Below are 14006 nucleotides of genomic sequence, written 5' to 3' on the forward strand. Positions count from 1 at the left end.
TGTGGGTTACACGGATTTTGACTTCCAATCGGATAGGGACAATAATAAGTCAACCTCGGGGTTTTGTGATTACTTTAGAAGGTAAAGTCATAACTATGGAAGAGTGATAAGCATAGGTGTTTTTCTGGACTCCACCATAGAAGCTTAGTATATGGCAAGCCTCTGAGGAAGCCATAAAAGCTGAATGACTTAATTACCTCAAGATAGACTTAGATATGATTTCTATTTTGTCCAAAGATTATTACAATTTATTGTAATAATAATGGTGCAGTAACAAACTCGAAGAAACCATGAGTCTATAAGGCAAGTAAACACAATAGAGCGCAAGTACCACCCAATACGAGAAATCGTATAAACGAGGAGAAGTTGTTGCCGCCTAGAATGCATCAGATGATGACCTATAGATCTTTTCACTAAGGTCCTTAAGGTGAGAGCTTTTGATGGACATGTTGAAGGGTTGGGAATCAGATGTATGACAGCAGATATGGCAGCTTAGTCTTTTAGTATAAGTGGAAGATTGTTAGAGTGTATACTAAAAGCCTAGCTTTTGGTATAAACATTTATCTAGAAATAAGAATCACATTGGTCAAATGTCTACATTTATGATAAATGTAGTTGTTCAATTAATTTATATTGTAGATAACATGGTGTGTGGTGTCACACACAGAGGATCATGTTATCAGTACCTTATAAATTATAAACAGTAACTCACGACCATAATGGAAAGGAACAAACCATTGGAAGGTCGTAGTGTAATTAGGTATTAGTTTATCTTAACTATATAATTACACTAGTACACTTAGAGTGTATCGAGTAGGACCATTAGAGGTCGTTTCTTTTATACTGACTTTATAAAGAAACAAAGACCTCAGTTATTATGGAAGTGTGTGCTCTTAATCCTAATATAATAACAAGCACATATATTTGATATTTATTTCTTTAATTTATCAATGGGTGAGATTTAGTTCGATGAATCAATAAGCCCGATAAGTTGGGAAATGATATCACCTATAGTGTGTATTGTTGATTATAGAAGGAAACTGTGTCCTAGTGATCTAGGTTGAGAATGTCCTCAAGAGGAGCTCATAAGGATTGTCATGTTAAACCCTGCAGGTGGACTTAGTCCGACATGATAATAAGGTTGAGTGGTACTACTCTTGGACTAAGATATTAATTAAATGAGTTGTCAGTAACTTGCTTAATTAATGGACATTTGACATCTTAAACACAGGGAGACTAACACACTCATAATAAGAAGGAGCCCAAAATGTAATTTGGGATTGGTGCGGTAGTTCAATAATAGTTCTTTAGTGGAATGAATTATTATTGATGGAATTAAGTTGTGTGTTCGGGGCGAACACGGGAAGCTTAATTTCATCGGGAGGCCAAAACCAAATCCTCATCTCGGTCCCTATCGTAGCCTCTTGTATATAGAGATTTATACCCACCACATACCCACCTTCTTACCCAACCAATAGGGGCCGGCCAAGCTAAGCTTGAAGCTCAAGCTTAGGGTCGGCCAAGCCTAAAGGTTGACCTTAAGGTGGCCCGGCCAATAGCTTGGAGCCCAAGCTTAGGTGGCTGGCCACATCATATTAAAAAGGATTTTTTAAAATTATTTCTTATGTGGATATCATAGTTTTAAAAGAGAGTTTAAAAATTAAATCTTTCTTTTCAAAGTTTTCTACAAAAGATTAAGAAAAGATTTGAAATCTTTCCTTATTTGTAGATTGAAGGAGATTTTATTTTTAAGAAAAACTTTCCTTTTTAACCATGATAATAATTTAAAAGAGAAGTTTAAAAATTAAATATTCTCTTTTATTAGTTTCTACAAAAGATTAAGAAAAGATTTGATATCTTTCCTTATTTGTAGATTAAAAAGAGATTTTAATTTTTAGAGATAACTTTTCTTTTGGAAATTATCCACATGTTTAAAAGAAGAATTTTAATTTATAAAATTTCCTTTTTATTAACCAATCATGAAGGGATAAAAATTATTGGAGAAATTTTTATAAATTTCTAGAAACAAATTAGGAAGTTTTAATTCTTGTGTGAATTAAATTTTCCTTGTTTTGGGGAATTAGAAGTGGCCGACCATTATTATTAAAAGAAGAAAATTGTTTTTAATTAAAATAATTTTTCTTTTTTATGACAAAAGAATTAAGGAATTTTTTATTAAAATTTCCTTATTTGTCAAGACCAAGGATTATAAAAGAGGGGGTAGAGGTGCCTTCACGGGTGATCAACTCTATTATTCTTCTCCTCTCTTTTCCTCCTTGGTGGCCGGCCCTAGCTTCTTCCTCTTCTCTTCTTCTTATGGCCGGCGACAACCTCTCTTGGAGCTCTTGATGGTGGCCGGTTCTAGCTAGGAGAAGAAGGAGAGAAAGGTGGTTTTGTTTCTTGCATCCCTTGGAGCTTGGTGGTGGTGGCCGGACCTCTACTTCCTTGAAGAATTGTGGTGGCCGAAATTTGCAAGGAAGAAGAAGGTGCTTGGTGGTTCTCATCTCGGAAGATCGTTGCCCACACAACGTCCGAGGTTAGAAGAGGAATACGGTAGAAGATCAAGAGGTCTTTTTAGAAGGTATAACTAGTAATTTTTCCTTTCCGCATCATGCTAGTTATTTATGGAAATAATACCAAATACAAGAGGCTTACGATTCTAGTATTTCGAATATGTTTTTCGAAGTTGTGTTCTTTTATTTTTCTTTTCCTTGTGATTTGATTGTTCTTTTTGGTTGACCTAAAGTTATTTTAGGAAATTAAATATTAGCTTTCCATAAAAGGTTTTGTCTAGTCGGTGGTGGTTGTTCCCATATCCAAGAAGGCCATGTGCCTCGCCACGTCAGTACTGGGAACCAATTATGGAAATTAATATTTAATGGAATTAATAACTTAAGGTGACTTGGGTCGAACGTGTTAAGTTCCGCAGGAGATCCAAGTCAAAATCTAAAAGAACAAATAGATTAAGTTTTGGATCAAACGTGTTAAGTTCCGCAGGCGATCCAAAATTTAATTTAAAAGAACACATGGTAGCTAGGAAAAGGTTCAAACCTTTGTACAAAATTTTTGTACAGTGGAACCTCTAGGTTTTCCGAGTAGCAACCAACAGGTTCACCATAAGTCATAGGACCCATAGGTCTCGGGTTCAATTCCCGTGTAAGCTATTTTCGTTTCCTATTTATTTTTGCTACTTCCGTAATTCTAAAAATTCCATAAAAATATCCTAAAATTTCAGAAAAATACTAGGATATTTCTAATAATTATTTTGAGAATTTTCGAGCATTACAACCTGAGGCCTTTTATAATTCTTTTCTTGCCCTGTAAAACGTGTTAGTCCAATAAACTTGCAAGACAAATGTTAGTACAATAATAAAGAGTAGTAATTAGATCATATCTCCCTAAAACCAGGATCTAGTCAAGGTCTCGATTTAAGTTTCCAAAATGGACCTAAATCGAACCAACACCTACTGTCCCTTTGAACGGGGATGCGTCCTCACTTGGTCACTCTCCTCCAGTGACTTACCTCTACTTATCAAGTGTTGAGTTACCTCCGGAATCATCCATCCGGACTTTGAGAATCGAACATCCCAACCTATCGGAATCACACATCTGGTCTTCATCCATCGAGAATCACACATCTCGACTTACTAAAATTGAACATCCGGTCTACACCCATCGGGAATCACACATTCCGACTTACCAGAATTGCACATTCAGTCTTCTCCAATCAAGAATCTCACATCCCAACTTGCCGGAATCGCACATTCGGTCTTTTCCAATCAGGAATCGCATATCCCGATTTACCAGAATCACACATCCGGACTTCACTAATCGGGAATCGAACATCCTAAAACCTGCACACTCGATAAATGCATTAGATTACGATGGAACATAACTTAATTCACTTTGTCATTTATCAAAACCTGAGTTAGACCGTTAGTGCAAATTGCACCAACAGATAAAACATTGAATGTTTTTAAGGTTTTTGAGTTTTTATCAAAACTTGAAAAATATATTTACTTTTCATGAAAATATATTTTTTCCTGTTAGATGAACTCAAAAGAAATATGTTTTCAAAATTTTATAATTTTTTGAAATTTTTATAATTTTTTATATATTTCTAAAGTTGGCTTCAGAAATCAAAATTCGGACTGGTTTTGTGCCAATCGACTGCATCAGAGGGCAGTTGACCGGTGTCTATTTCCAACAACTCTAAATTGTTTCAAAAATTGATTTTTGGTCAAATTTAGGTCAAAATTGATATCACATTGTGCTTGGGACTTAAGTGCAATCTTTTTATTGGTGTTAAAGGGGGAGAAATGGTAAGGTTTAAGTTAGAACCTTGTAATTCTCCATATTTGCATGAGAAACTTAAAAATTAAGTGATAGAGCATAAGTTATGGAGGAGCTTAGATTTTATGCTTCATGTTTACACTATGCTTGTAATTTTTTAATTGTTATTTATGTCTAACTTAAACATATTGCGACACATCAAAAATAGAGAGATTGTGAGTGCAATCGACCTAGGTTTAATTGGGTACGATCATGATTTTGATATGTGTGTCAAAAAATTTAAGTTAGGTTTCATATATATTTGATATGTGTTGAAGTCGTGCAGGATTTGATGAACCACATATGAGAAACTTGGTGCTGCCAAGTTTGATAAGACTCATCTTATAGCTTGGGTCCTTGAGATCGATGAAGGATGGTGCATCTAAGGAGTTGGACGAAGAGCAAAGGAGTGGGCCGAGGGAAGCAGACTTTAAGGCAACGTGAAGGATTATATTGCATGAAAAGGAGCCACTAGCTTAAGTGCATCTAAGGGATGAAGGCTGAAGAAGAGAGTTTCAAGGGACACTCCGGAGAGTATAAGTGTGAGTGATTGTAAGGGACCAGTCAACTGATGTGAATGCCAGTTGACTGGTCCAGGATCACGAGAGCACAGAATGGTTCTGTGCCCAATGGTTGTGAAGACCAGTTAATTGATGGAAATGTTAGTCGATTGGTAAAGAGCCGTCGAACAGAATCACGGATTCTGTGGAGTGGCGTTGGTTATGTCCAACAGTCACACCGATCGACTGATGTATGTATCAGTCGACTAGTGCAAGAAATTAGTTGACAAGGGGTCAACTCTTTCCTCTCTATTTAAAAGAAGCTTGGGGGATGATTCTTATTGAATACTCCTAAGTGTTTGCCCTCAAGCTTCCAAGCCTATTTTCTTCCTCCTAAACCTAATTCTCCTTCTTGTAAAGACAAAGAAAGCTTTGTGAGAGGTTCTACTTCACCAAGAAGAAGTAAGCTTTAGTTAAAGTCTGTCGGGGAATCATCCACTGACGGATAGGGATCGTTCACCTTACAGACACACCGTTGAGTAGGAGCTTTATCTTTGAACAACGTAAATGAACGTGTAATGTGGTTTGATTTCTTGTCTTTGTAGTCTTTAGATTAACTTCCTTTATATTGCTTGTATTTCCGCTACGCAACTAACCATGTAAGAAGTTAATGATTTGGGGTAAACGATTATTCAAACCCCTTCTAGCCGGGCCACGATATTCAACATATTGTTCATTCTCTTCTTCACTTTTCACTTGGCCACTTTACTAACTTGAGCATTGGAGGGCCTGCACTAGGGACCCCCTTCTTGGTTCTTGCTCTAACATTTCCTTTGCCCTCTATTTGGTGTGTGTAGAGAAGACGAAATTTTTTTTTCTCCAATTTAGGGTCTTCTTCTAATCAACAGAAGAGTTATCTGCCCAGCGCGTCATCTCCATCAAGATCAGGAGTTAAAAAATATTATTGGAAAGGTTTATAATAATAAGGAAAAGTTTTTAAAATGAGTGAGATTTTTAATTTTTGATATGATAATAATATAGTAGAACATAAACCTCTATAAAAAATTTATGCGTGCGAATGCCCTTATCATGCATGGGAGTATCACTATATATCCCCTTAATTTTAAGTTGAAAGTTCCTTAGTTTCTTTGTCTTTGTTACTTCCATTTTAGATTCTACTAGGGTAATTGTCGAGGTGGCTCCGTCGGCTGATGTATATGCCTACAAAGATGCCCCGTAATTATAATTTCATGAGTGAGCTCAGCTGCAAATTAGTTCTTTTGCTTTGATTAATTTTGAAAATCATCGATCTCATCCTATAAAAAAATTTTATCGGTGACTAAAGTAAATGAAGAAGTACAGATAAATTTTGATGGACAACCTATCATTAAAAAATTTTTAAACTCTAAATGTAATATATCTTATGTGATATTTGAATCCCTGCTACTAAGAAAATCTATATCACCTTTTACCATCACACCAAAACCCCCTCGACAAAATTGATGCTGAGGTAACCCTTGTTTCCTCGTTTCATTGATGCTTAATTACAATCTTCTAACAATAATAGATGATTAATGATAACTTTTTTTGTTTTGGATTAACTGTTTGTTTAGGTAGAAGATTGGGATAATCATAATAATGCCGCCAATCCTTTCTCTAATATCATTCTTCTCCTTTCTTGAATCCACGTCGATAATTTGATAAGATGCATGTTAAATAACACCGACTCTATCCATTCGAGAGAGACGATGAATAATTTGAGAAGAGGTCGGCAAACGGATGAAGCTAAATGATTAAAAAAAAAAAAAAGGGCGAATAAAACATGGTATTTGTGAAAGGTAATGAGACTTTTTGTTTTCTCTTTAAGAAAATTCTCCTCTTTTCCACTTAGCAGGTTAGAATTCATTTTTAAAAGAAGAGAAAAGAAAGAGTTTTGCACATGGGCGATTGGGCGGCCGGCTTATAGAATTTTAGACAAAGATATCATAAATTTTAATTTCATATAATTAAGTTCAATTAGATATAGATCTTTATTTGTAAAAAAAATTAATCCCTTTAAAATAGTACAGTGGTTGACATATGGAATATTATGATATTAAATCATGAGTCAAAAACTCAAAGCGTTCGAACTGATCTTCTTTCATACCGTACTAATAAAACACTAGGAGTCAACAAATCGCTTGCCTTTTACCATATTATTTATAAAAAAAATTATCGAAACTTTATTTAAATATAATATTAAAATTTATTAAAAATATACTTATATGATGTTCACAAAAAATTATTCTCTTAACTTAAGTTAGACTGATGATTAACCAATCCAACTAGCTTTTTAGGCTATTCTGGACATTGAACTTAATCAACTTGCTAGAACCTATTGATTTGCTTTATCCTGGCCTGCACTCTCAGAAGCATAACCTTCATTCAGTTCATTGTCACATGAACTGAATGAAGGCAAACAACATAACCACTCGCAGAAGCATGATGTTCATCAGTGAAAGATGAGCTAGCCAAAGTAGGTATTTTTGGAGTAGGTATTTTTATAAAATGCCGTCTGGTGATAGCTAGGCTCAATCGTCTGGTCATATGGATCGTGTATCTCACTTCAGCATCATACCATGTTTCTTTCTCTCATCAGTGCTTCTATCTTTTGAACATCCTCAGGGGTGTCCACACCATGGGAGTCGTGATGTACCTTCATTACCTGTAATGAAGAAATAGAGCTTTACTAAATGCAGAGCTTAGATCTCTCAAACTTTGTAGAAAAGGAGCAAATGTGAAATTAAGTGCTTTCTTCATGAATGGCAATGTTCATCAAACCATCACCAATTTCACTGTTTCGGTGCTTCGGGAATTACCAAAAAGAATGATAAGATTCATTTTACGCAGTCCTTGAAACCTAATAGAAAACTTGGCTAGGAAACCTCAGTTAAATGGAGAACCATAAACCAAATTTTTTGGTTTTACACGTTAATGATTTATATTCCTAATTGTTTTATTTTATTTTATTTTTTTCTTTCCTATCTGACAAGCATGTTGTGCAAACACAATATAAAGGTATTCAAGTTTAAGGAACAAATTTCCATTCAAGAATTTACCCACTGAAACATGTGAGCTCAATTCTTTAATGCACTAATCGTCAAAAAGATATGAAATGCACACAAGTACACCCATTTGTAAACTTACTGGAGGCATGAGAATCAGATGTATATACATTTGGAACGGTTGAATAAGATGACTTATTAATATTGAATTGCAAATGAATATAGACAAGAAAATATACAAGTTCAGGCTATGCTAGTATTGTATTCTCATAATGCAAAGAAATAACCCTCTTTTCTGCAAGTGACACATAATTGGACGGCAATTAGATCATGATTTTGAGGCTGATGGTCACGATAACGAGAAGCAAATGTCTTGAGAATAAATGATCTCCATTTGAAAACAATAAATGTTGATCCTTTGCCACCCAGTGGAAATGACGGCCATGATGAAATGATTAAAATAACGAATGAGATAATGATGACTATATGGATTATGACAACGCCCATAGTTGTAATAAAGATGCACCTGTCTTTCCAGCCTTACCAAAGTGACAGATGGGCCAGGTCTATTCCTGAGAATAACTGATATCCCTTTTAAGACAATTTTGATCCTCTGCCACCTAGGGTAGAGGATCATGATGAAACACTTAAAATAATGAATGAAAAACAATGAGATTATGACAATTGCTCATGGCACTCATACTGATGTGCCAATTTTCATCTTTCCGGACTCACCAATGTGACAGATGGATTAACTCTATTCCTGAGGCTCATTCAGGTAGTCATCAACATTCCTTCTCCTTTGAGATTGACCATATCTACATTTCAAGTTGTACGGGTATGATTCTCTGAAGAATTTGGAATTTCCCTCGATGATTGCTTTAACAAACTATTCATCTTCTTCTCCACACAAATCTTTGATCCATTAAAAGAAATTAATTCACAATAATACCATGCTAGTTTTTCAAGCATTGATCGAGTAGTTTTTTTATGGCTGCTGAACATGGGGGCAAACCTAGTGCATATGATTGCTCTTCGCCATACAGGAAAGTGGTATTGTTGTGCATGTGAATGTGGTAATATATTTCATATTATTTTGGATTTTCATTTTTTCTTTTTATTCATGGGAGTATGTGCAGCATTCATCAATTTAGGCCCAATACTTGCTTAAGTTATCAAGGGGGGCATTGCAAGATCTGATGTGCTAGGAACTGTTGTAGACACTCCAACTTGTGCAACTTTTCTCTCTAGATTTGGGCTAATTGGGATTGAGTCAGTACTCCCTCATTCACCACAATTAGATTGTCCTAAGAATGGAAGCACACAAGTTCAGAATTTGTTACTGTCAAACACAGTGCAAGACTTCCATATGGATTTAGCTCTATTTATGAGGACATAAACTCCATTAACACTGGATCCAACACCAACTCGGGCAAAGGTTGGATGATGGAATTGTGCTGCTTTTTAGCTCTTTTCCATGCTAATTTTTATCTCACCAATCTAGAAATCCTCCCTACCACCCGCATCAGTTTCTCTATCACTATATCTAAAATTTAGGGTAAATAACTTACTTTATTAAATTTAGACAATCACTTTTCACTACACACTATATTAACTACTCTAAAATTTCTATTATCTTCAATTTTTTATTATTTTCTTCTCTTTCTTCTATTTTTTTATTATTATATTTGTGAAATGAAGGGAAGGAGAGAGATTGAAAAGAATGAGTGGAAAGAGAGAGATTGAAAAAAAATATTATTGTACTTTTAAGGTGAAGTTTTATTCTCTAAATTTAGAGAATCACTATTCATCAAATCTAAATTTAAGGAATAGATAGAGTAGTTGATGCAAAGAATTTTTAGCTACCCTATCCAAAATTTAGGATAAAATCTTTGGATAGGGCATGTCTTATCCAACTTTAGCGTGACTCTTTGCAATGGACAAAGACATTCATGAAGGATTAACCTATGGGACTTTGTCTTGGTCCGTTGCATCTTTATATATCACATGATGTCAAGTACTACCATCGGCTTTACTGGTTCTTTTGGAATCTTTTAGTGATTAACAGAACTAGTAAACAACATAGACGCCTTCAATATATATAAGTGAGAATTTTAGATATCTACATACCCTAGAAGCTTAAACTAACGAGGATAGATGGACTTGATTATCCTACGCAAATTCATGGACTAACTTAACAGGAGGTATTCTAAAATTTGCAGATACTACCCTATTTTACCATAAAATAGTTCCTCTTGTATATGAAGGATATTTGAATTAACTTCATCTTGTACCCATTTTCAAGGACTTTAAGTTGCTCAAGGTCCACCTCCAATTGCAAAAGAGTAGGTGGTATCTGTGGATAGATCTTCAAGAACTTTGAATCAACACTCTGGCTAAAAAAAAGGAAAAAAAAAATGAAAAAATGAGCACAAGTGTAGGAGGAGGATAAGCATTAACCAGTTAGCAAGATTTAAACAAAAATAACAACATTGAACAATTAAACATAAATACTAGAGAAAATAAAGATATCAACAAGAGTGATGTAGTTAAACCTGAATGCCCAAGTGAAGTAGATATGGAAATTGTGAATTGACTTTCACTGACCTGGATTTTATGATGAATATGCTATGCTGATGAATATCCCAAAGTAATCCATGGATTATGTTATAGGAAGATTAAGAAAAAACTAACTTGTTAAATGGGATCAAACCCCTTGAGAAGTAGATTGCATATCCTTGGTTGTCAACCACACACTTTACCTGATTAGGGTCAAGTCCATCTTCAGGTTTTAAGGATGTAACAGCAGTACTGAAAACAGCATCAGGAGCTCCCTACAGCATGACATATGCTCCAATGAAAAGGAGAGAACAACATTGGATCATGTTAAAATGCATAACCAAGGAGGAAAAAAAAGGCACTGGATCATGATCATGAAAAAAATTCATAACCAATGCAATAGCAAGTCATAACAGAGAACATTAAAGCAGATAAGAGCAACAAAAATGAGAATAACAAGACATCTTATGATGTGAACCTGCATTCCTTTGAACATTGAAAAATCAGAATAGTATAGTTGCACTTTCGCCTCTTTATCAGAAATCTGAGGAAGTTAAATTTCTTCGAGTAGTAAATTATGTGCATCATAAACCCCCCCCCCCCCCCCCCCCCCCAAAAAAAAAAAAAAAAAAAAACACACAAGCAATCAACAATAAGCTCTTTTACTTGTTAATATTCTTTTATGTTGCAAATTATGTTAGGGATCTTATAACTATTTATTTATTCATATTTGTTTGTGAAGTAAATATTTTTTCCTTTGTTGTGTTGGATATTCTTGTTGTGTATTTGTTTGGGGCTCAACTGATGCCAAAGAGATTGTCATGCTGCCGTTCAGTCCCTATAAATGCCAGATTTCACGTTATCTAATTCAGAACCTAGGGGTTACAATAAACAAAGAAAACTTTTCTACCATTCCTGCACTCTACTGATGTGATTACTACATCAGCACCAAATCCTCTACAACAGTCTGCAATCTTCTCATCATCTGTAGCAACAACTGCAAAAAAAAGAGTAAGCCAATACAGATGAAAGCTAGAAATTGTATGAAAAATCCAAAAGAGTTAGTCTTATAGGTCATAATTTCATCATTGTAATTTCTACATGAATGATTAAATCACTGAACTGGAAATTGTATAATCTCAGAAAATTAGGAAAGTGATCCAACTTGATTACAGTGAGTACTTAACAACACTGAAACACATCCTAGTCTATTTCTGAACCCTATTGAATAATTAAGAGATGTTAAAAGATGAAACAGAATGCAATTGGAATATAAGTACCAAAAAAACTTGATGATGGAATGTAAGTGTCGAACAAATTTTATTATCATGAGTGTACCAGTATTACACTCATAGTTGTTGCTTTGTGACTAAAAGGTCACGGGTTCGAATTCTGGAAACAGCCTCTTGCAAAAAGCAAGGTAAGGCTACGTATAATGGATCCTTTCCCGATACCCCATATGGTGGGAGTTTCGTGCACCGGACTGTCCTTTTTATGAGTGTACCAGTATTACATGCATTAGAAAGAAATGTTGATTTCTTGTAGAATAATTTACACCTACCAGTTAATTAACTGTGCACACTTACCAACATCCTCCAAAGGTGAGGCCAGGTTTTCTCTCTCCCATGTCCTCTGTTAAGAAGGAACAAATAACACAAGAATATAGTGAAATAACTGTTTTCCATTGAACTCTATCCAAATGCAAAGACAGGAAGGTCAAATTAAATTTGATACGAGCTGTAGTAGTATAATTCTTGTCTCAGCACAAGGATATTTACATCTTCCGTAACACAAATAAACAGAAAGTCTACGAGGCAGAAGAGCTAATCTAATATACAAATTTTCTCAAGTAAATACACTTTCTAATATCGACATCACGTTGTTTGAAGGTTCTTACTGATACATCCTTACTCATTTTATAGCCCATATCCAACAAATTATAGATGGTGGGTGAGAGGATTGCACACGCTCAACTCAAGTTTAGCCCTAAACTAGAATCAGAGGTAGGGTATCTGGAGTTCCACCCAAATGCAGCAAGGTTTCTATGAGGATTCAGCATACATGACAGATATCAACTACAAGAGAACTGGTGATAAACAGCTTATATAAGAGCATTAAAATCCTTTTAAAAAAAAATCTTGGACGAGACTTCCTTCAAATAAGAATGCACGACAATAGAAACGCATAGTTCGCATCGGTAAAGAAAAACGTAGCGAGATCAAGAGAATTGAGACGTGGATCATGGACTTGCCGAGGCTTAGAGCAAGGGGCTTCCCCTCGAAGCGGGAGGAGGCAAACCGAGCAGGAATGATCCCGACCACTCTGCTCCGGAACTTGCCGGAACGGCGTCGTAGAAAGAAATGCACACCGGCTGAGGCCGCAATCGCTACGCCAAGAACGGCGAGATGGGTAATCCACACCCTGGATCCCGACGACGACGACGAGGATGAGTCCGGGGAGTTGGCGCAGATCGGCATGGCTGCGGAGTCCCCTCTTCCGTCCCGGATCCTCCCGTAGGGGAACGGCCGAACGGGATGAGTATTACATTTTCCTTAGTAAAGAAACTTCTTTTTTTTTAATTTCCCATTTTCAATAGAAATGAAATTAGATGACGGAGGAATTGCTTGAAATTGGAAATAATTTATGAAACAAGTTTCACAATTTAGGATGAAGGAAATTTCAACTATAATTTCTACACTGAATAAATTATTATTTTTGTTATAAAATAAAATATGTGGATACTCATAACTCTCAATAATTTCATAAACTCTCTCATCTATATAATCTATCATCTTTTAAACTCTTAAGTTATATAAATTCATGAGAAATTTCAATATAATTGTGTACCTATAAATGCATATGTTAATAAGAAAGAGAGTGAAGAAAAGAAATAAGTTAATAATATTTCCTTTTCATATGTAATTATTTATATAATTTTACAATACGTTATCAGCACGAAGAGTTCTACATTTTCTTTTAAAATTAGTTATAGGTAATATCAAAGAAAAATGTATAGATATATTTATATATACATTTTTTTCTCAATCAAAATTATTCATATGCCAAGAAGTTAAATTTATAGTTCCTTTATCATTTGTTAGTTATTATCTGATTAACTATTAGTTAGTTACTTATTTGTATAACTTGCAACGTTTCAAAAAGTTTACAATATTTTACAGTTAAGTATTATCAAATCATCTTTTGATTATATCATATTTTATTATTTATTAATAAATATATATGATGCACAATAATTATTAATAATAATTTAGTTTTTTTTTAAAATAGATTCTCACTATGTCCAATCTTTCAAAGTTAGAGTCTGTGGCTCTTGACATTTCGAAAAAAAATTATCTATCGTGGATTTTGGATGCGGAGATTCATTTAGATGCTATGGGTCTTGGAGACACCATAAAAGATGGAAATAAGAAATTTTTACAAAATTGTGCAAAAGTAATTATATTCATTCGTCACCATCTTCATTAAGCATTGAAAATTGAATATTTGACGATTAAAGATCCACTTGAGCTATGGAAGAATTTGAAAGAAAGGTATAGCCATTATAAAATCG

General features: G+C 34.8%; 1 protein-coding gene across 5 annotated transcripts; it reads right to left on the minus strand.

Annotated features, from left to right (window-relative positions):
* Positions 1–7043: 7043 nt before the first annotated feature.
* Positions 7044–13015, minus strand: LOC122009827 (3-deoxy-manno-octulosonate cytidylyltransferase-like). Of its 5 annotated transcripts, none has more exons than XR_006119664.1 (4): positions 12022–12072; positions 11346–11432; positions 10171–10710; positions 7044–7536 (listed from the first exon to the last, which is right to left on the minus strand). XR_006119664.1 is itself a non-coding variant. In XM_042566131.1 (4 exons), the coding sequence occupies exons 1-3, from the start codon at positions 12910–12912 to the stop codon at positions 10668–10670; spliced, it is 315 nt and encodes a 104-aa protein (XP_042422065.1). In that variant the 5' UTR covers positions 12913–13015; the 3' UTR covers positions 7044–7536; positions 10171–10667. The 5 variants fall into 5 exon arrangements, 4 of the variants coding, with proteins under 4 accessions (XP_042422065.1, XP_042422066.1, XP_042422067.1 ...); XM_042566131.1 differs by lacking the exon at positions 11346–11432 and adding an exon at positions 12687–13015 and having other exon boundaries at positions 12022–12067; XM_042566132.1 differs by lacking the exon at positions 11346–11432 and adding an exon at positions 12687–13015 and having other exon boundaries at positions 10116–10710; positions 12022–12067.
* Between the last annotated feature and the right edge of the window lie 991 nt (positions 13016–14006).

The sequence above is a fragment of the Zingiber officinale genome, chromosome 8A (assembly GCF_018446385.1).
Source record: "Zingiber officinale cultivar Zhangliang chromosome 8A, Zo_v1.1, whole genome shotgun sequence".
In the NCBI taxonomy this organism is placed as follows: Eukaryota; Viridiplantae; Streptophyta; class Magnoliopsida; order Zingiberales; family Zingiberaceae; genus Zingiber; species Zingiber officinale.

Excerpts from the sequence above, each read along its gene's own strand:
- LOC122009827 (XM_042566131.1), bottom strand. The coding sequence starts at position 12,912 with ATGCCGATCTGCGCCAACTCCCCGGACTCATCCTCGTCGTCGTCGTCG. Across the intron at positions 12,068-12,686 it reads GCCCCTTGCTCTAAGCCTCG|AGGACATGGGAGAGAGAAAA; the intron begins GCAAGTCCATGA and ends CCTTCTTAACAG. Across the intron at positions 10,711-12,021 it reads CTCACCTTTGGAGGATGTTG|GGAGCTCCTGATGCTGTTTT; the intron begins GTAAGTGTGCAC and ends GTCATGCTGTAG.